At 37.7% G+C, this 22,519-nt stretch overlaps 1 protein-coding gene across 3 annotated transcripts in view; it reads left to right on the top strand.

The window, feature by feature from the left end:
* The window catches only part of gabbr1b (gamma-aminobutyric acid (GABA) B receptor, 1b), a 132,622-nt gene that overhangs the window by 37,044 nt on the left and 73,059 nt on the right, over positions 1 to 22,519 (top strand). For all 3 annotated transcript variants that reach the window (XM_048201193.1, XM_048201194.1, XM_048201195.1), the window contains exons 2-6: positions 760 to 843; positions 5,511 to 5,575; positions 6,213 to 6,351; positions 14,896 to 15,081; positions 15,187 to 15,204. In XM_048201193.1, coding sequence (XP_048057150.1) covers positions 768 to 843; positions 5,511 to 5,575; positions 6,213 to 6,351; positions 14,896 to 15,081; positions 15,187 to 15,204 — 484 coding nt within the window. In that variant the 5' untranslated portion in view covers positions 760 to 767. The remainder of the gene's footprint in view (positions 1 to 759; positions 844 to 5,510; positions 5,576 to 6,212; positions 6,352 to 14,895; positions 15,082 to 15,186; positions 15,205 to 22,519) is intronic.

Raw genomic sequence — 22,519 nt, 5'->3', positions numbered from 1 at the left:
AATCCTCATCTATAATGTACAGTGCTGTTATCATTGTTATCTATGTTATCGTATGCTGTATTCATTGTTACTCTATCATTTTAGGAACACCGCTCAGCCAATCAAATTCAAGGCTTAAGTGTGTACTGCATGTGAATCTCAATTGCTATACATATGCTGCTACAAGTAAAATGGGACCCTTCACGTCAAAAACAACACCAATAAATACACAATAGCCACTGACTGAAACAACAGCTATCATTCATCTTGTCCACCCCCATTAACACCAACAGTCGTGCTTGCTGGCGCATCTGAGTCAGAAAGCAGCTAAGCAGAAAGGGAATATTGATGGGGGACGGCTGGGCAGTGCTTGCACCTTGATGCAGATATTAAGCAGAACTGTAGGCTGAGTAAGGGAAGGCACCCTGCCGCGAGTGACTCATTTGGTTGGTCGTGGTAGACTAACTGTGAATCTAGAAGAGGAGATCAGCTGTTCAGATCCGTCTGTCCGCAAGTGCCGTTTGTGATCTGTTCTTCGCCACCCTTCTGCTTCTCTCCTCGGCCCATGCCTCCTCCTCTCAACCTCCACTCCTTTCCTGTCTCTTCCCCTTGTGTGCTCTCCTACTGTACTTCCTCCTTTCCTCTTGTCCTTCAGGGACCTCTCTCACACTCATCTCACACCCTTAAACAATCAGTCTCCATCACTCTCTAAGTGTTTTCACACTCACCCGTTCCTCTTCTGATAATGCCGATCGGCTCTCTCTTTCTCTTGTTCTGCAGGTGCAAGAATGGCCCTCACATTTGTTCTTTCGTTTCTCCTCGGGTCTTTCTCCCTCACCATAGCCTCACGTAATACAACCACAGGTAATGGAGATGTGTTTGCTCTTTTTTTTCTTACATATGGATTTGTGTAACTTTTCAAGTAATGCTTGTCATGTATATTTCCTGTTTTCAGTTGTAATTTTTGTTTTTTAACTTTATATGTAAGAATGGGAACTGTAATCAAGTACAAACCATATACTGAAGGAAAAAATACAAAACAATACTATTTTTGGTTAAAGGTGCACTCTGCAATATGGTGTTTGTTTTGTACTGGCCGATATGGTTGTCTTGGACTTACTGACACCTAGTGGTCTGGATGTATCACAAAAACTATGTTTTCTGTAAGGGTTAGGTTTAGGTGTAGGGTTTAGGTTGGGGAATAGAATGTAAAGCTTGCACAATATAAAAATTATTATGTCTATCCTCATACAATACAAAAACCCAACATGTGTGTGTGTGTGTGTGTGTGTGTGTGTGTGAGAGAGCATCTATTTGTTTATTTGTTTGTGTTTGCTATGCAGTGTGTTGATATTCTGGGTGTGTAAAAAGGTCTTATTCACTGGCCACATCAGTCAGCTTCTAGAATTGGATTTTTTGTCACGTCTTCTCCATCCAGCTCTAATTGCATCCTTCCTATCTCAGATATTACAAGCTTAGCTAGTCTGCTTTACCCAAGCTGAACGACTAATGAAACACAATATCAACACTATTAGATGTCTGACAGCTATAATAAGTACATAAATCCTCACGTATATAATCCCCCCCCATGCATAATTGTCCTGTTCTATGGCCTGTTGAACAGGAACAAGAGCCTGTGGAATATCCTTTGTCACAGTGTATTGCCTTTAAGTTTTAAGTTTTTAAGGGTGCAGTCACACTTGTCATGTTTGGTTCGATTTTAACAAACCCTGGTGCGATTGCTCTGTTACTGCGGTTCATTTGAACATGTTTGAACGCTGCCATCTGAACCCTGGTGCGGCACTCACCAAGCAAGTGGACCGAGACCGCTGAAAAGATGGGTCTCGGTCCGCTTCCTAACGAACTCTGGTGCGGTTCGAATTATATATTAACACAACATGGACCAAAGACATGTAAACGAACCAAAAACAGGAAGATGAGACCCTAAGTACAGAATCCTCATGCATATCGGTTTTTCTCGTCATAGTCGCAAGTTTGCACATCACAGGCATCAGACGCACGTCTCCATGCAGTAGATCGTTTGTGTGTGACGGACGGATTCCCGCCGCTGTTTTGACTCCTTTACGCATTTTATAAGCTCTTCACGAGTTCCCAGCTGTCCAAAATAGCATCATATTCAGACTACACACACACAACAAGCGCATTTACCTCAGCACACAGCATTGTTTTGGATGTTCGGTAAGTTCCGTCTCAAAAAAAGCAATATGTCATAAAATCTGACCAATCAGGTTGTGAACGTATCCCTATGCTTTTAGGTTCGGTATCTTTTGGTTCGGTGATTCCCAGTATGAACGCTAATCGGACCAGGACTAAATGTTTTTTTTTCCTTTTTGGTCCAGACCAAATGAACCAAACGAACCGTTCTACAAGTGTGAACGGCACCCTAAGTGTTGACTGCCATTAATAATAGCCATTGCCAATGTTTTGTCTAGTAAAGAAAAAACATGGTAGTAAACATAAAAACATGGAAGCCAACAGTTTAACCTGTTTGATGTTAACTATTTTTGACCTGTTAGCCTGTTTTGACCGCCCACCCCCCCTCAACTAGTTTGTTGGTTGTCTGAACTACATGTTTAATTTCACATGTTTAGAGTCATGACACAATCATTTGCATTTTTAAATAGACCAACAATTGTAAACATTTGGTTACATTTTATTTTAAGGTGTTCTTGTTACAGTGTAATTACACAAATAAGTACTGAATCATTAATTAAAAACATACTTTAGGCCTAGTCCACATATAAACGGGTTATTAACTGAGTTTTTCCTTCTTTGTTCAAAAAAAATCGCGTCCACAAGAAAGTGCAAAAACACGTTATGAAGCGCTGTCAAAAGCATGCCAAACCAACAGATTGTGATATAACCCTCACCGTAAAGCCATGTTGGCCAATCAGAAGCCTGGAAAAAAAGAGTTATTACCGGTTCCTGTTCCAACGTCACAAGCCAAAATCTCTGGTTTCACCGTCTACACAACAACACTGTAACCAGAGTTTCTAAAAATCTTCACCCTGGCAGGAGTTTTCCAAAACGTTTGATGTCAGTGACCGGATACTGTGCTTGCGTGAGGACGAACGGCCAAACCGCATAGAAAAAGCTGCGTTTTTGAAAATACTCATGTGGACAGGGCCTTAGTTGCTTGTAATTATGCATAATTTAATGGTATCATCGCTACATGCATCAAGTGTAACGTGTAACAAGGACACTGTGAAACAAAGTGTTACCAAATATCTGAGTCTGACAGTAATGGTTTTAGAAATGTTATTTGATACAAATGTGAGATGTATCCTTGCTACTTTTTATGGAGGGTTTCAGTATACTGATAGTCCAGCAGCTACTGTTACTGCTGACATGCTAAAATTTTTATACTATTATAGCAGTGGTTCCCAACCAAATTCCTGGAGGCCCACTAACACTGCACATTTTGCATGTCTCCTGAATCAAACACACCTGATTAAGGTTATCAGCTCATTAGTAGTGACTCAAAGATCTAAAATGGGTGTGTCAGACAAAGGAGACATGCGAAATGTGCAGTGTTAGTGGGCCTCCAGGAATGTGGTTGGGAACCACTGTATTATAGTTTTTATTAATATTTTCGGTATGCTTTTATTTTTATATTTTCATTTTAATTTGACATTTGACATGTGTTTTGACAATTTGACAATGACATTTGTTATGTGTGTTTGTCATTTTTATTAGTTTTTTATATTACTACCAGGTTTCATTTATTTTTTATTTTAGTGCAGTTTTTGGTATTTTTAAAATGTCCAGTTAGTAATTTTTGTAAAAACTTAAACATTCAATGCCAAGGCAATGTTTTTTATCTAATACTTATATTTTATTTCAGCTTTATTTCAATTAAAGGTGCCATCGAATGTTTTTTACAAGATGTAATATGTCTAAGGTGTCCCCTAAATGTGTCTGTGAAGATTCAGCTCAAAATATCCAACAGATTTTTTAAAATAAATTTTTTAACGGCCTAATTTTGGGGCATAATTAGAAATGCGCCGATTCATGCTGCGGCCCCTTTAAATGCTCGCGCTCTCAGCCCCCGGAGCTCGCACTTGCCTTAAACAGTGCGTAAACAAAGTTTACACAGCTAATATAACCTACAAAATGGATCTTTACAAAGTGTTCGTCATGCATACTGCATGCATGCGTCGGATTATGTGAGTATTGTATGCACATCCAGACGTTAATACTGGCTTCCCTTGTGTAATGCCTCGATCATGGGCTGGCATATGCAAATATTGGGGGCGTACACCCCGACTGTTACGTAACAGTCGGTGTTATGTTGAGATTCGCCTGTTCTTTGGAGGTCTTTTAAACAAATGAGATTTATATAAGAAGGAAAGAGACTCACTGTATGTCATTTCCATGTACTGAACTCTTGTTATTTAACTATGCCAATATAAATTCAATTTTTAATTCTAGGGCACCTTTAACAAAAAATGTTTTCAACAGTTTTAGTTTTATTTAACAATTATAACCCTGCTTTGAGAGAAGCGGAATTTTAAAATTCATTCACTTTAAACCACACTGCTAAAAAATCTAAGCTAACAAAATGCCGTTGTTGATGACTAGTCGACCATCCTGACCCATTCCATATACAGAACGAGACTGCATTGTGTACGTGGTCTTCTTAAATACAGTGTGCAATTACACAAAATGCCACAATACATGTTGTGCAGTGTAGACTTGGCATTTCCAACTACCCTACAGTCTCTTCAAAGCTGCGAACAGCGAGCCAATGGAAGCATTTGATTTAATGCTGCTCATGTTTTTGACCCTAAAAATACCCTTACACACAAAATGACTCTAATACACACATGCACGTGTGAACACACAAGTGCACACAGTCATGCTGGTCTGTCTTGCCCCTGGGCACTGGGTTTGGTGATGACTGTAATTAGCTGCTGACACTGTAGGTGAACCAGGCTGTAATAACAGGCTACAGCTACTGCACTCTTTCATTCTGACAGCAAATCCCCAGCAGAGCCTTGAGCCCAGGGGAAACTCAGACATTTACACAGATTAGAGACATGAATGACTCAAATATAATGGAAAATTTAGTGCTGTGAAGTACTAGTACTATAAAGGGCTACATTTGAAGTCTATGAATACAATAGGCTCCACTAGTGAAACCACTGTAAAGTTGGTTTTAAATTTTTGTGAGAGTTTATATTTTTTGTGGAAAATAATATATATATATATATATATATATATATATATATATATATCATCTTTTTTAATAATAGTGGCAAGAATGGCTAGTTTGAATAAACGACTCAGGCCGTCACAGAAGCTTCCATCATGGCTGTCGCCATTGCTTCTGCTAGCTCAAAGCTGCCTCAGATGTTTAGAAAGGAGACTCTGCCATCTAATGGTCAAAATGAGCATTGCAGATTGTGATAAATGATTGTACAGTTTCTGTGAATGTAACAAGTAGGATTTCACAGACATCCTTCAGAAAACCTGATTATCTTTTATTATCTACATATCTTTTCCATCAGGTTGTGCCATCATTCGCCCGCCAAGAGATGGGGGGATCAGATACAGGGGCCTGACCCAGGAACAGGTGTGAAGAATTGAGAATTTAATTTATTATTACATTTATTATATTAAATATGTGTATCTGTGTGAGTTTGGGGGGATAGATGGTAAAGTTTATGTTACTGTTGAACATTTTGGGGTAGGTAAGATGTTTTAATATTATTTTAAAATAAGTTTTTTTATTGTGTCTATAAGGTTGCATTTGTTTGATCAAAAATACAGTACAGTATTATTATGAATAGTACAGTATTATTATTAATATTGTGAAATATCTTTACAATTTTAAAATAACTTTTCTAAATTTAAAATGAATTTTCAGCAGCCATTACTCTAGTCTTCAGTGTCACATGACACTGCTCAAGAAACATGTCTTGTATGTTGAAAACAGTTGTGCTACTTAATATTTTTGTGGAAACCATACGACTTTTTTTTTTTTTTCAGGATTTTTTAATGAATAGAAAGTTAAAAAGAACAGCATTTATTTGAAATATAAATCTTTTGGGACATTATAAATGCCTTTACTGTCACTTTTGGTGAATTTAATGCAGCCTTGAATAAAAGCAGTCTTTCATTTTAAAACAACATCGTACTGACCCCAGACTTTTTAACAGCAGTGTATGTTTAAATTTTGTTGTAACAGAGTTCTCTCTTTCTGGATGCAGATCCGTAGTGTACAGGTGTTGCCGGTGGATTATGAAATCGAGTACATCTGCAGAGGGAACAGAGTAATTGTGGGACCAAAGGTCAGAAAGTGTCTCCCTGACGGCACTTGGACTGACCTGAACCAGCGCAGCAAATGCTGTATGTTCAACTTCCTTTTGTTTTCTTCAAAGGTCTAAAATGTATAGATAAAACATACTTGAGTGAAAGTGAATAATTTCCACATTTACTTTTTTTTTTAAGCTTTTTAATGTTTTATTTTGTTACAGTAACTTTACATTACAACTTCATTCATCTTCAGAAACCAAAAATAATTCAAACACATTGCTTGAAGTCAGTGACTGTGTTGTAATGTTATAAACATTAAGTCTTACACCATGTCTACACCGGACACGATCAAGCACCTATTGCAAAGCATTTGTCCTTCATGTCAGCATGTCATAAATAGAACGAGGCATCAGTTTACTGTCGGAGATTTGTCGCTTGCGTATCCAGTGTAGACAACATCTTTGCACGCATCGCACCATTTGCGTCCAATGTAGACAGTGTTACAAGCTCAGTAAAAAAAAAAAGATTTTCATCATGATGACCTGCAAATGTACTACAGTAAATGGGCACTAAATGATTTTGTAGGGAGCATGAAGACTTGGAAAGATGATAGATTAAGAGTACAAGTGTTTCTATAGTTCCAGTGTTATTTTAGTATGTATATACTTATAGTATATATTGAGTAAGTGTTTACTAGTATATTTTCAGTTTTCATTTTAATTTACATTTTAGTAATTTTATTTTAGTTTGAGTACTTCAACTTATTTTATTTCAGTTAGCTACCAACTTAAATTAAAAAATTGTTTTCATCTAATATTTTTTATTTTATTTTAGCTTTTTTAAAATATTGAAAACTATTTTATAATATTTTTCATTTAACAGTAACAAAATCAACACTTAATAGTACTCTAGTAAAGTACAGATTCTCCATCATTATATTTAAATGTAGTAATGAAGTACAATTATTCAAGTATTACACACATCTGGTTTTGTGTGGTTTTCTGTCAGTCTTTTGCTAGAAATTCATCAGGTAACATCACATCTTTTCAAGACTGTGACTGTCAGTAACAGTTGATTATGAGAGGATTCTTTTTTGTTAGACACATCATTTACAATCACCTAAATGAGCACATGGTCTAGATTTCTAAATAGAAGATGCCATAATGTTGACACCATTTAGTTAGTTAATTTAGTTATCTCAGCCTTTATACAAATCCAGCTCATCCAATAATAAAAACAACTTCAGAGTAACAATTAAAACAATGTATCTCATTTTTTGTTGAATTTGTTAAAATTCGGAATACATCAGAGCTTTGATTTTGAAAAGATGTTGATGAAATAGCGTGTTTGAAAGTAGAATGTGCATTACATCAGTAAATGATGTCACCAAAAGCTACCGTCCTGTCATGCTGGGTAATATAAATATAAATGCATAAGCAAAGGATGGAGGTGTTTTGTCACTGTTATTGTGCGAATGTTAGTAAACCTGTTAATGAGGAATTCTGGTTTGCTAGACCAGCAGTCAGAACTTAAGCTGCATTCACGTCACCTCGTATTTACCGGAATCTTGAAATGACAACACGTGACGTTATATTCGGAGCTTTTCACGTCCTTTTGGTCCTTGGACTGGGAATTATGCATTTCCATGGCACCACTATCAACGCCTAATAAATCAATCTACAGTGGTCAGGTGGTACAGCGGCCATGCGGTACATCTAGGAGCTTTCAGAAAACTCCCAGTTTACAAGCTGTAATTACGAGCTCTACGAGGACGTGAACGCTTTTTACAAGCTACAATCTTGTAACTACAGGAATTACGAGGCCGCGTGAACGCACCTTTTATGTGACGATGTCGACAGCGTAATCAGTCTGAAAACTTTCTCTTGTTTCCTTCTCTCTGTCACATTATTTTTTTCCAAAGAAAGTCAAACATGTATTTTTTACTTCTCTTTGACATCTGTTATTCTTAAATTAAGCTAATTGTAATTAGGCCTACCACAAACTAACTGTGCCCCAAAATTAAAGGGGTGGTTAAGTGTTTTTTTTCTAGGCTTGATTGTGTTTTTGGGGCACAGTTTAACATGTCTTAATGCTTCGTTTTATTTGAAAACGCTGTATTTTTCATATATTTTATCTTTATTCTACACCTCTGTTTCCACTGTCATATAAACGGCTCTTTTGACTTCCTGCTTCTATGAAGCCACTCCCTCCGAAATACGCAATATGCTCAGATAGGTCAGCAGCAGGTTGGTAGCTGGCCCAGTGTATCGTGATTCGCTGAAGCGTCCGGAAACGACACGCCCCTTACCATTCGTTGCTTCAGTCAAAATGTAAATAATAGCGTCTATATTGCTGTATCAAATTGAGCCCGAATTAGACCCAGATGAAGAGGGTCAAGCTGCAATCGCGGCATATAAAGGACGTTTATGAATGGTATTTCATTTAGTATTTGTGTCAAAGTGTTTAGATATGATGTCACTGTTTGTTAGCTTTCAATATACAGTTTTATCCTGATTAAAGCTTTACTGTAGCCGAATACATGACTGAGTAGTCGCATTTTTGTAAATGTAGCGTTTAATTTATAGAATGAACAACTGTTTGTCTATGAACACATAAGTTTGTTGGTGTTTGTAGAATTTAGCCAACTGGCTAGCGGAACAAAAACAAGTTGCTCTTTGTATATGTCCTTGATGCAACCAAAAATAGCAACATGTACAAACAATAAAGTACTTACAGTTTAAAGCCAATAAACAGCAGCTTCTGCTTTTAAAGTGGGAACTGCTTCATCTGTCAGTAATAGCCATCCATCATTGAACTCGTGTAGATTCTGGAAGCTTCTTCCGCGCCGCATCCAGTGTAGAAAATATCACAGATTATAATGGGTTCTATTATCTTTTGACGCGCGGCTCGCGTCCGGTGTACACAACTCTTCCGCTTCCACATGCTGCACCACATGGCCTCTTTGTTCCCGGGGGCGTGTTTTGCAGGGTTTATGATGTCACCAACCCGTTGTAGTCCAAAACCGGTCGTGTTTGTAGTCATTTAACTTTAAAAGACAATATCTCCGTTTGCATTGAACTTTCAGTGCTGTAACTTTGCAGATACTGTTTATGCTCAAGCAGCAACATTACACACTAACTAAAGTTAAAAAAGTGAAATCGCATTTAACCACCCCTTTAAGAAATTAAATACTACAGTGAAGACTTTGGGTCTGCATGTGGAAAATTTCAGTGAAAAGTATGAGTAAATAATAAAAAATAAGCTTCAACTAACTAAATATATGAAAATGAGTAAATAAATAAATGAATATTTAAATAAATAAATACATCTAACATTACAGTACTATAGTGAGGTAGAGAAAAAAGTAATAATGTAATGTAATAAAGACAATTTGTTTTTTAATAATATTTTATGCTTATTTATTATATTAATTTTCACCGTATCAACTGTGTCTTTATACATACAAATATATAAGTGCCTTTTTAATTTTTTTTAGGATGATCATTAGTGCATAGTGCACAGTATACAATATACAGTGTACAGTGGCTGCTATTGGAGGAATTCATTGAAATAGTACACAATTAGCATTTCAGACATTAGTATGCTACATTGCTATCACATGACCTCATTAATTCAGTGTCTATTTCAGATATTAAAAAAAACCCTTATCAAATCAGCTGCAATTTTGCACACCTCCTTCTTGAGTTGTTTAATTTGATTTATCACACTTGAAATGGATGGTTAAGTCGAGCACTTTTTGTCTTAAAGACCCCCTGTAGTGAAAATTACAACAAATTTTTTTATGTTGTCTGTGTGATGTTTTTAATATGATTTAAGACAAACCATGTGCAAATTCATAAGCCAACACCACTGCTGAGTATTTTCTCTTTAAAACTGCAGTGAACCAAAGACAGTCTCAACACAGTTTGAAATCGCTAGTGTTTCTTACATCACAAACAATCTTGTAACCAATCACATCAACGGAGTCTCAGCAGGGGAGTCTCAAGAGAAGCCAGGTTATCCTGGTATATTTTTTTCTGTTGATATGAAAAATTGTGTACATTTAGCAATAGAGCGAGTGAATTATGTATATGATGTATATTACGATGTTATGATGAACTATATGCCTTTCTTCACTGACATTCTAAAAGTTGTTCAATGCGTTTCTAAGGACACTGATTTTAGAAGGCAGCTGTCTGACTCTGAGATGGCAAATGGGAACATGGTTTGTGTAACATTAGCACAACATTATTAGCTGTTTGATAACGTAGTCAAGTCAAAGACTAATCATATTCATTTTAATATGATATGTTACGTTATGTGATTTTGAGTGAGCCAGTATAATTTACTTCTTCTGAATCAGTTTCTGGTTCAAACATACTGTATATGGCTGAATTAAACCAGTATTTCCACTTGTGAGTGGAGGCGGGGCTAATTTACATATTCATGTATCAGCGTATACTAAGGGCAAATTCCAAAGGGAAGGGAGCATCCCTATGCCCTACTCCCTTTGAAGGCCAGAGCCCTTGAAGTGGGGACTTTTGAAGGGATCAGGGCACTTGCGTGCCATTATGTAACCGTTTGGAATCCACTTGGCGAAGGGAGCAACGTAATTTCTTCATTATCTTCACCTGGGATGTTTTCATGACAACGCAGCACGGTGTCCATCAGCTGATTAGATGTTCTTACGACAGAAATGTCTTATTATTGCTGTTAATATAGCTGTTGGAAATAAAGACACATTTATATATTTTTTAAAATATGTTATATATGTGTGTGTGAGTGTACTTGCCGTCTCATCTTGGGACAATGAATTACTCAACATTTCTAACCTATGAAACGTATTTAAACATAACATGACAAAAATGTGTGAAATATATCACCAAAAAACCCCCCAAAAAACAGCTTGAATTAACTCGTTAACTCTCCCGCCATCTAGCTTTAAAAATGAATCACGAGTATTCGCTGAGTCACATGACCATAAATAATAAAATTACTTCCTCGAAGTGACCATCGTATGTATCCTTCGCTAACGGCCTTATGGAAGGGCCCTTCGTGAAGGGATTTAGTTGTTCACTTTCTTTTGGAACACCCCTACAAATGGTGTCTCCTTCTCAAAGTGCCCTTCAAGGGTGCCAAAATGCTGTTTGGAATTTGCCCTAAATGAAGCAAGGGTGTAGAGTATTTTTAAAGCCACTGGAAGGCAAGCATGCAACCTTTATCCAAAAAAATTTGACGGCTAATGCTAATGCTCCACCTCTGGCGGTACGCCAGGTTTTTGAATGGATGTCAATGGATGAGAGGCTTCACTGTGCTGATTAAACAGCTTTTGTGGGGAAATAGCTAATCATTTAATGAATCGACAGCCTGTTTGCTAATCACTAAACAATACTTTTGTTGGGAACGAATAGATTTTAGCTTGATAAAAGTGTATTTTTTTAAGAGAAGGCAGACTAGGGAATGTTGTGACTGATGTCACTGCCATTACATGATAGGCTGAGAGCTGAGCACGTGATTAAGTTAGCCGTTACGCTTTCTCCAATGGTAAGAGATACAGACCCTCTCATCTCCCTATAACAGTGGTCTCAAACTCATTTCCTGGAGGGCCACAGCTCTGCACAGTTTTGCTCCAACCCTAATCAAACACACCTGATCCAGCTAATCAAGGTCTTCAGGATTACTAGAAACTTCCAAACAGGTGTGAGTTGGAGCTGGTTGGAGCTAAACTGTGCAGAGCTGTGGCCCTCCAGGAATTGAGTTTGAGACCACTGCCCTATATACAATCTCTGGTATTTTACGACATTCCTTGAGCCTCCCCCAACAGTGCACATTTTGCATGTCTCCTTTATCTGACACACCCATTTCAGGTCTTGGAGTCTCTGCTAATGAGCTGATGATCTGAATCAGGTGTGCTTGATCAAGAAGACATGGAAAACATGCAGTGTTGGGGGCTCTATAGGGATGCGTTCCAGTTCGGTTTTTAAATGCCCTTCCCTCGCTAACTTCCCTCGGTCTCGTTGACTCGGATGTACGTCATTGCTTACGTTGCACGAGTGCCCACTTCTGGCGGAACCTTTGCAATGGGCTGAACTGGAACGTCCTAAGCCCTTGATCACTTGGAATCCGCAATGGAGCTGATTTATTATTTATTTTTTCCCCTTACAAATTTGTTTAATACAGCATTCTATATGTATATATGTGTGTTTTAAATGTTTAAATAATAATTAATATATCATAGAATTGTTTGTGGTAGGGTAAATTAAACGCGATATGCGGTGACGTCATAATCGTATTGCATTGTGGGTTATGGAGCTGCCTGAAGTGTACATGTGAAGTAGACTCGCTCCCTCGGTTAAAATCGAGGGAGCGAGGGTCTGTCCATGTAAACTTCCCTCGTCCACTTCACGAAGTGGAACGCACTTCAAAATGGCGGCAGGGATTCCCCCGAGGGGAAGTGTGTAGGGAAGTTTGCGAGTGCGTGTCTAAAACTGGAGTGGAACGTAGCCTAGGAATGTCGTTGGGAACCACTGTTTTAAGGCATGAAGAATTTTTTTCACAGGAAAAAACATTTAAATATGTAATTTTGATGATCAAAGATAAGTTTTAAGGGATAAAATGATTGACTGGGGGACTTTAAAAAACTGGTCAGTGTAGAAGATTGAAAAAGTATTTACTAAAAAAAGCTCTTCTGACATATGTGAGCTTTCTTTTTAGAAATGTCATCAATACAAAAATGACAATTATACTCAGGGCCGCTCTGTTGACTTTCTCCGGTTCTGAATGTGCCGACTGATGCATTGTGCTTGTGCTGTTTTTATTTTGGAATACATGCAATGTACATGTAAATGAATATGTGATTCAGATTACAAAGTTTAGGGTTTATATAAACAGAAAAGTCTTTACTCTGTCACTTTTGTATCCTTGCTAAATATCCTTCTTTCTCAAACTTTTGAACATCAGTGTACACTGCGCATAATGTACATTACAGCAAAACAAGCAAGAGTAGTATGCTTTTCTAAATAAACCTTTTTTTTCCCGTTTGAGGACATCCCCGAAATGGAGGTTTTACAAATTTAGCTAATATCTGTTTTTTTTGTTGATTTTTGTCCCCAAAAGTAAGCTAGGTCAAGTGCGCGCTCAAACACACACACGCACACACTTAAAGAGGTCATGAATTGAGAAATTAACTTTTCCTTGAGCTTTTGATATATAAGAGGTCATCATACTATAAGAATATCCTGTAAGTTTCAGAACTGAAAACTTAATTGTTAGTCAAATAAAAGCTTTTATTGACACCAGGTCCAGCGAACGACTGATCCTAGAATGTGCCCATCTATAATAGATAGGTGAAACCCCGCCTCAGCAGAAGAAATCAACAGCTACTTCATCATTGCAATGTTAGCTCCGTTTAGTGAGATGATGAGGAGAGAGGAGCAATACAGGACTAAAATAACATTACCTTTCAAAGGATTCAAAACTCCCGTTTTATTCAACAAATCTCTTAGTTATATTGCATTTGCACTGTTAGTGACAATGAAAGCATTTGTTAGTGTGCAGAAATTGAGTTGTAATGACAAGATCACTGCTTTCATGCTCTCAACAACATGTCTGTGATTGGCTACATTGTTCATCTCTGCAACCTTTCATGCCATGATCTAAATATAATGCCATATATCTAAATGTAATGCAACATTGTTCAAAATAAGTTAACTTTGAGAGCTGTAATAGTAAAAACACTCTAAAAGAGAGAGTAATACTTAGCTTTTTCAAAGGCAAAGATGTAAGCCAATCACAGCAGTGGGAGTTTCACAGCAGACACGCCCTTTAAAACAGAGCGTTCAAACCCGAGGGCTAAAATCAGGGTAGCAAAAATGCTTTTATTTCTAATTTATGATTTTTGATGTAAAAACCATACTAACATTATAAGTGCACCCCAGGAAACATTATAAAACAACGCAGTTCATGACCCCTTTAAACTATATGTGGTTTACAGGACTCTCCATAGGTTTTCATACTGTACATTCTATCCCCTTACATTAAACCTACCCCTAAACATACCAATTACAGAAAACTTTTGGCATTTTTTTTAATTTCAAAAAAAAAAAACCTTAACATTTGGTATTTTCTATTTTAAGCCATTTGGTTTATGAGGACACAGGAAGTGTGTCCTCATAAACCATATGTAGAAGAACACACACACTATAACTATTACACAACCTTCAGACTGTCCTGTGCCATTTTAAAATCAGACAGATGGTGTTGACAGAAAGCACTGATGTGTTTGACGTGATCACTTCCGGACTGAAATATGAAGTATAAGTTATTACAGATGACTGTTAAGCATATTGTGTGTTATATAATTGGTCTCTCAGGATGATTTGTTCTAGTTTTGCCATCATTTATCTTTTCACTGCTTTAGACATAGATGAATAACAGTTATGCCTTATAAGGGTAAGGTAAGGTAATGAAAGGTAAAAACTTTATTAATCTTTATTAAGTGAAATTTCCATTCCAGACTGCTCACAAGAAACATAGATCTTAAATGATAAGCAACAGGTCAATATAATAGTTCAATCAGATTTTGAAGGATCAGGTTAAATGTATAACTGACTCTTCGCTGTACTGTGTGATCCTCAGTGCTGCCGTGTCCGCGGGTGTGGACATCTCTGGAGAACGGCCGTGTGACGGTGCACCCTCCAGGCCCATCGGTGGAGGGCACAATACTTCACTACAGCTGTCTGGAGGGTTTCATCCTGGTGGGCAGAAACAGCACACAGTGCACTAAGCTGGGCAAGTGGGACTCACCCAAACCTGTCTGCCACTGTGAGTATTAGTGTATTTGTGAACTTTCAATTACAGAATCAGTTTTATAATAATTCCTTATAATTCTGATATTCTCTTTTTCCCTGCGTTTTGCTTCTAATGCAGATGACAGACATTATACAGGTAAGAATGGTTTAGTATTATTTTCTATGTACAGTATGATGAGACCAAAATTGTAATTATTAAGGAGACATTATTACTTTGCATTATAAAACAGTTAGTTCCTGTCCTTGGTTCTGATTGGTCAATGGCTGTGCGATAAAACACAGTTATGACTGCTTCACTCAACAGTTCTGTGTATCACAACACTCTTAGCAACCACTCTTAGCAATGTAAACTGTATGTTCTCAATTGATATTGTTCATTGAAGCTTACTGTATTATGTAGAAGAGTGTTGTGAGAAAGAGATCAAGCGAGTTTATTACCTGCATTCAGATTTAGCATTTTCCTTCAGGTCAGTCCTATGTTAATAATAAAAAATCTGTTTAAATGTTCGATGTATTATCCTGTCCTTTTAACAGTTAAGGGGTTTTCCCGTGACTGACAGCGCTAGTCAAAGCATTTGTCAGTTGCGTCTTGTTCAGTGTTCAAAATAGTTCAGTCTTTTCAGTGTAAAATTCTTCGCTACTGACTGACACTCATAAAGACAGTCTTTGCCGCCGTCTAATCAAACAGATTTTTGGCAAATCAAGTAATATATACATTGGATCACTTGTTCGTCATATCCGTTTAGCAGCAAGATTTGCATTTCATCCCTTTTTTAGTAACAAAGAACCCTTGTGAAAAAGACATTCGCTTTACCATATTGAACTATTTTAATTTTTAATTAACTTCTAAATTATTGTTGTAATGAACTTCAAATCTTAAAAAAGAATATTTTTAACTCACAGATAATAGAATATTAATTAAATAAAAGTCCACTAGTGTACTTAAACAGAGTTTCTTAAAGGCACAATATGTAGTTTTTCGCCACTAGAGGTCGCCTATTCAAAACAAAGGCGTAGCTTGATTGATTGAGCGCGGAATCATGGGAGATGACATCTTCACCTCACAGCCAGGGAAAAATAATCAGACGGGACTCGGACAGAAATCATGTTCATGGATGAGATTATTAACATTACTGTAGTATAATGCAGAGCAGGACCGAGTGCTGTGGGAGTGGAACAAGGAAGCTGGAGCGATTGCTAATGAGAGACGAGCGCAACACACGGCTCGAGAACAGTGGAGCTTTTATTATGCCACAGTCACCGCTTCCTCTTCTTCCGGTCAAGCTTATGTGGGGTAATGCAGCGCTGTTTCATCATGTTAGATACATTTACTTGTGTTGTTAGAATGCTACTCTGTGCATTTGCTCTGTGGCTGCTGTGAAACACTTGTTGTACACTGCAGTAAGCTAGATCGATATTAGAATATCATATTAAAGGTCCCGTTCTTCGTGATCCCATGTTTCAAACTTTAGTTAGTGTGTAATGTTGTTGTTAGAGTATAAATAAAATCTGTAAAATTTTAAAGCTCAAAGTTCAATGCCAAGCGAGATATTTTATTTAACAGAAGTCGCCTACATCGAACGGCCAGTTTGGACTACATCCCTCTACTTCCTTCTTTAATGACGTCACTAAAACAGTTTTTTGACTAACCTCTGCCCACAGGAATACACAAGAGTTGCATTTGTAGAGTGTGTTTGTCGCCATGTCGTCGAAACGCTGTTATTTTCATCCCGCAGTCCAATCACCGGGTCTGATTCCGGCTCAGATTGATAGGGTAAAATTAAAGACATGTTTACAATAACACTGAGCGCATGCATCTCCACGTTATGGTAAGAGGCGTGACCTTTCCGGGCAAGGAGCGCTAAGCTGCTGTCGAATCACAACACAGGAACCGCTGGCACAATCAGAACTCGTTACGTATTTCTGAAGGAGGGACTTCATAGAACAAGGAAGTCATCAGCCCGTTTTTATGACAGTGGAAACAGCGGTATACAGAAAAGTAAATTATGTGAAAAATACTGTTTTTTACACGCGAAACATGAACACATGTTATATTGCACACTATAAACACAATCAAAGCTTCAAAAAAACACGAAAAACGGGACCTTTAATATAATCGAGAAAACAAGATTCAAACAAAAAGACTAACCATGTTGAGCTATATAACAATGATTCGTTTTCTGTCTATAAATGTATCCAAACAGTTGTTCCCTTGTCTAATAAAACATAATACAGTGAAGCATCTTTGATGTTTCCACAGAAATCAAGGGCAGGTGTGATGACATTGGTATAGTACTGGTTAAAATGGCTTATTTCTCTGGATTTTAACATTCTTGGAAACATCTGGGATAATGTATGTACACAAGTCAACAAAATATATAACACTGTTTTAGTGGTTTTTAGATATTTTAATCCACAAATCTACCATATTGTGCCTTTAATATACATAAGTTTAATGTACTCTTTAATTATGTCAAATTAAAAGTTTTACTTCAAAGTACATTTTAAATCCTTATGTATGTTTAATAATCTTTTGTTGTGCTAAGAAGTAGACTTTTTATTGAATAACAAACTAAAGTGCATGTAAAGTACTTGATTATAATTTTAACTATAGTGTGTTATTTGATGTTACATTTAAAGTAAATATATTAAATATGTACTAAATTGCAATTTTATCATTACAAATGTGTAATTAATTACAAATACATTTTAATGCATTACGTATAAGTTTAAACAGAAATTACATTCAAGTATATTTTTGCTGACTATAAATGCTTGTTAGTACATTCAGCAGTAGACTTTAATCATATTTCATGAAAATAGAATTATGAAATTATATAAAGATGTACTCAAGTCCTAATTAAGTGGGTCAAAAAGCACTTTAAAATTCAGCTGAATGCATTTAATATACTTTTAAACTATAATACATTCTCATTTAATTGCAATTAACATGCAAATAAGTGTAAAAAATACATTGCGTTCAGTTATTTTACACACATATTCACACATAAGTATATCTTTTAAAGTATATAATTTCCATAATAATAGTATGTGAAAGTGTACTTTTCAAGAAATATACAGCGTTCCCTGCCTGACAGTGGCGTTGTTGAGTCTGAAGTGCCTTGAAGTTCCCCAATCAAATGAAAGAGTAAAATGAAATTCTTCTCTCCTGTCAAAAGGGGGCAGTATTTCATTCAGCAGTTAGTGAGTCATTCACTAACCTGAAGGGGGCAGCATTAGACAAGTTAATGTTTGTGAATGCAATACTAGAATCTTGTCAGAAGATGGCAGTATTGAGTGCACATTGAGCTGTACAACCTTTAAGACTGCTTTTTAGTACTCACCAATGAGATCCCCTGTATGCTATGCATATGGTATATATGAAAAATTAATTTAATAACCACTTAGGAAGTGGGACTGTACCATCCAATGGTGCATAATCCAACATACCATCACCTGAGTTTATATCACGCATGGATTCCCCAGTGGACTGCATGACCTTGACTTTCACAGGGCCAGATTGAGGTGAATGAATTGTAGATACTCATCCTCGATGTTTTGGCATGTGCGCGTGTGCATGACACTGTGCAGATCAGCCCGTGGTGTTTGCTAAATTGATTAATGGAGGTGTCACTGTCCCAATATGGCAGTGATGTCTGCACACTGAGAGAGAGGGTGATGGAGGGCCGGCCGGCAGGAAATGAGAGAGGAGAGGAGGATGAAAATGAAGGAGGGGAAATGAGATGGAGAGAGAGAGAGATCGAGAGGAGGGGATAAGAAAAAAAAGAAGGAGAGGGGGCACAAAAGTAGGGGGCTGTGGGGAAAGAGAGATAGACAGAGTACGATGGTAGAGAAAAAGCAATTTGGTAGGAGGGATGGGACGTGTAGATGATTTATGTTCTACATCTACTTAGTAAATGGTGTTTTCTCACAGTTTTTACCTGGCTGGAAATTCACTCCCAGGTTATCACATGCTTTCTGATGCCATCTGCCTCTGCTTACATCCATGATAATCAGCACACCAGTGGCTACTGATCTATACATACCTTCAACTGTTACAGATCACATTTGTACCGTCTAATTTATTGTGCCATTACAGTTGTGTACTTAAAGGGACAGTTCACCCTAAAATGAAAATTAAAGGATTAGTTCACTTTAAAATGAAAATTACCCCAACATTTACTCACCCTCAATCCATCTTAGGTGTATATAACTTTATTCTTTCTGATGAACACAATCAGAGTTATATTAATAAACATCCTGCCGCATCCCAGCTTTATAATGAGTATGAAGCTCAAGAAAGAGCATCTATCCATCATAAACATACTCCACATGGCTCTGGGAGGTTAATAAAGGCCTTCTGAAGCAAGGCATGAAATTGAATGTATTATTTAATGAAAATCGTGACCATGGCCGTTGATCTTCCTTGCACCACTACGCGAGTGCTTGTTCGTGTGACTCTACTAGCGTCGCAATTCACTCTGACTCGCCCAGAAAAAGAACACAAGTTGTGAGAAATCAAGATTTACAAAAGTGAAACATGAAATACAACACCTAGAAATCCCAAAAAAGTATCCATTTACTTTCCTCACTGAGTTCAATATCTCCGGAACTTGTCTGATGACAGTCTGAATTGACAGTTGACAGATGTGAATGTGCTAACTTCTTGTTGTGACAAACACAACAGATATATTCACTTCATAGAAGAAGGTACATAGATTGTATCTATGTTGCATTTCTGTTAATCTTGATTCCTCACAACTTGTGTCTCACGAACGTGTAGCCATGCACAGCAGACCAACGGCCAAGGTCAGAATTTCATCAAATAATACATTAAGAGCCAGATATTCTAAACAGGGCAAATTAGCATGAAAGCGCAATTCCAAAAAAACACAGATGGGAGCGTAAAGTTCTGTGCGTGATCTACTGACAACGCGCAAATTAAAGAACTCACGCAGCTGGATCATTTCCATAAGGACCAACGCAATCTAGAGCAGCACAAATTAGTATCTGGTTTAAGACATGCTTTGTTTGGGCGGTAAATAATGGCGCAGATACCAGTAAATTGACTAGCCCAAACCTTAGTAAATCACCTTGCATGATACATTTAAATACTCTCCTTTCATAAATATATATATATATATATATATATATATATATATATATGCAGCCGACTTACCTATGTTCCTTGACAGTATTCAGCATCCCTCCACCACCCCAACTCCTCACTCTCAGGTGGTTCTCATCACAGCCAGGGATACAGGGGGAGTACTCTGGGTTCAGGCCAAATACCAAGATCTGAGCCCTCTCCTCGGACAGCACGCCAAATATGCATACTTTTACTGTGTGAACTTGTGAAACGGCAAAAGAGGGTTTGCTCTGGCGCAAGCTATTAGTAAATCTATCCCTATATTTTCTATTATATCCCCCTAGGCCAGAACACTTGGAATATACAACACATGTCACATGGGATCATTCTCTTAGACTTTTGCATCTTTTTTAAAATGCTTGATGCTGGTCACTGTTCACTGCCATTATATGGATAAGCGCAAGCAGGACATTTTTTAAAAATGATCCTTTTGTGGTCAGCACTGATGGCCTCATGGGCAGCGCGCTGACATGTAGCACCAATGCGCTTCGGGCGACCCGAGTTTGAGTCCCGGCTCATGGTCCTTTCCGATCCTGTCCCCCTCTTTCTCTCCCACTTCACTTCCTGTCTAATCACTGTTCTATCATAATAAAGGCAACAATGCCATAATAATGGCAAAAATAAATAAATAAATTATCCTTTTGTGGTCCGTAAAAGAAAGAAGGGCATACGGCATTAAAACAACATCAGGGTGAGTAATTTATAGCTTAATTTTATTTTAGGGTGAACTATCCCTTTAAGGTTGCTTTGGACACAGACGGAAATCATTCAGTGGCAAATAATGAGCCAATCCATCCAAGAGGCCAAACCATCCAAGATGTCAAATGACACAATATGTTAATGATGCTGATGGGAATTGCTCAGTAGATACTGTAGGTTACTGCCTAGTAACCTGCTAGAACATCTTAGCAACCAGCTAGAACACCCTAGCAACACCTAAATAGATAAATAAATACCAGAACAGCCTAGCAATCATTCAGCCCTATATAACTCCTAATCTTTTCCTAGTTTGAAATCACATATAAATGTAAAAATAGACGTTGTTGCTATGCGGTTGCTTGGTGTTCTGAGTGGTTGCTAGGGCATGGCTTGACGGTTGCTGTGGGGTTCTGAATGGTTGCTGGTTGGTTGCTTACTAGCCAAAGTCAAAAGAGTCCACTCCCTCCATGATTTTCAAGTCTTAAGATATGGCTCAGCTCCCTCCTTCAATGCAAGTCTCTTTTATTCACCAGGTAAAATCGATGTCCGCTCCTTTAGAAAAGTAATAACCTCTGCCCAACTATCTGCTTGATTTGAGGTATCGTTTAGCACAAACTATGCGAGATGAGTTAAACATTGAAGTATAATACTTAGGCGAGGGTGTTGTTCAAATCACTAACCCTAAGTAGGAGTAATAATAATAGTGATGCTTGCCTTAACAAGCATGGCTAATAAGCTGCTTATAGATCCAAACAATGACAATATACTGCATTAGGCTAGGAAGTATTGAAAGCTCTGGCATTGAATACACTGTCTAGTCATTTAAAAAGGAATACAGAATATCCACAAAAGGCGCTGTCTGTGGATATCATTAGGCTTTAGTGGCTGAGACAGCATGATGTGGTGTATTGATTGATGAAATAGGTGGCTAAGAATGAGTGTAATGAAGGCTTGGTGTTTGTTATGGCTTTTAGTCATTAGGCAAGCGTGCTGCTGCCCCCCAGAGAGAGGAGTTTAAGAGATGCTGCTGTTCAATATTGGTGTTGAGAATGAAGCTCTGTGATTGGTCCACTCTCAACATGCAGCATGCCGCATTAGAGGATTTTAATTAACAGAGGATGCACACAGCACCAGTGCGATCTCGCTCTCTCTCTTCTTCACCTATTGATGGAGCTCACAGCATGTAAAAGGTCATCATATGAAAGCATTTCAGTGTCCGTGTGAATGAAAGCGCCATGCTTGTTGGAGTCAGTTTTAATTTATCCTGTTTATGTTTCTATGCACCTTTGAATGTCTGTTTTGTCCTCTCTCTGTGTGATAATTTCATGGGTAGCCAAGAAAAGGTCTCCCTCTGGATCGATTTCCCTTATGGCATTTACATGACATTCCGCAGTGCCCACTCAAACCTGGAACTAGTTTCTGCATCCGTGGACCTAATCTCATTCTCAGCAGAGAAGTCTTGTGTAGTCGGGTGGGAGAATCAGACCGCAGAGAATAAACAAGTGTTAGCGGGAGCTCTCCTCATTTTCTGAGCCTCATTTTATTTAAAAGTGTTGATAAATTATTCAGGAATAATCACAGCTTGTTACAACCTGGAATCGCA

The sequence above is a fragment of the Megalobrama amblycephala genome, linkage group LG9 (assembly GCF_018812025.1).
Source record: "Megalobrama amblycephala isolate DHTTF-2021 linkage group LG9, ASM1881202v1, whole genome shotgun sequence".
In the NCBI taxonomy this organism is placed as follows: Eukaryota; Metazoa; Chordata; class Actinopteri; order Cypriniformes; family Xenocyprididae; genus Megalobrama; species Megalobrama amblycephala.
Note: the sequence above shows the minus strand (reverse complement) of the source record. Positions and strands in the feature narration are given on the sequence as shown.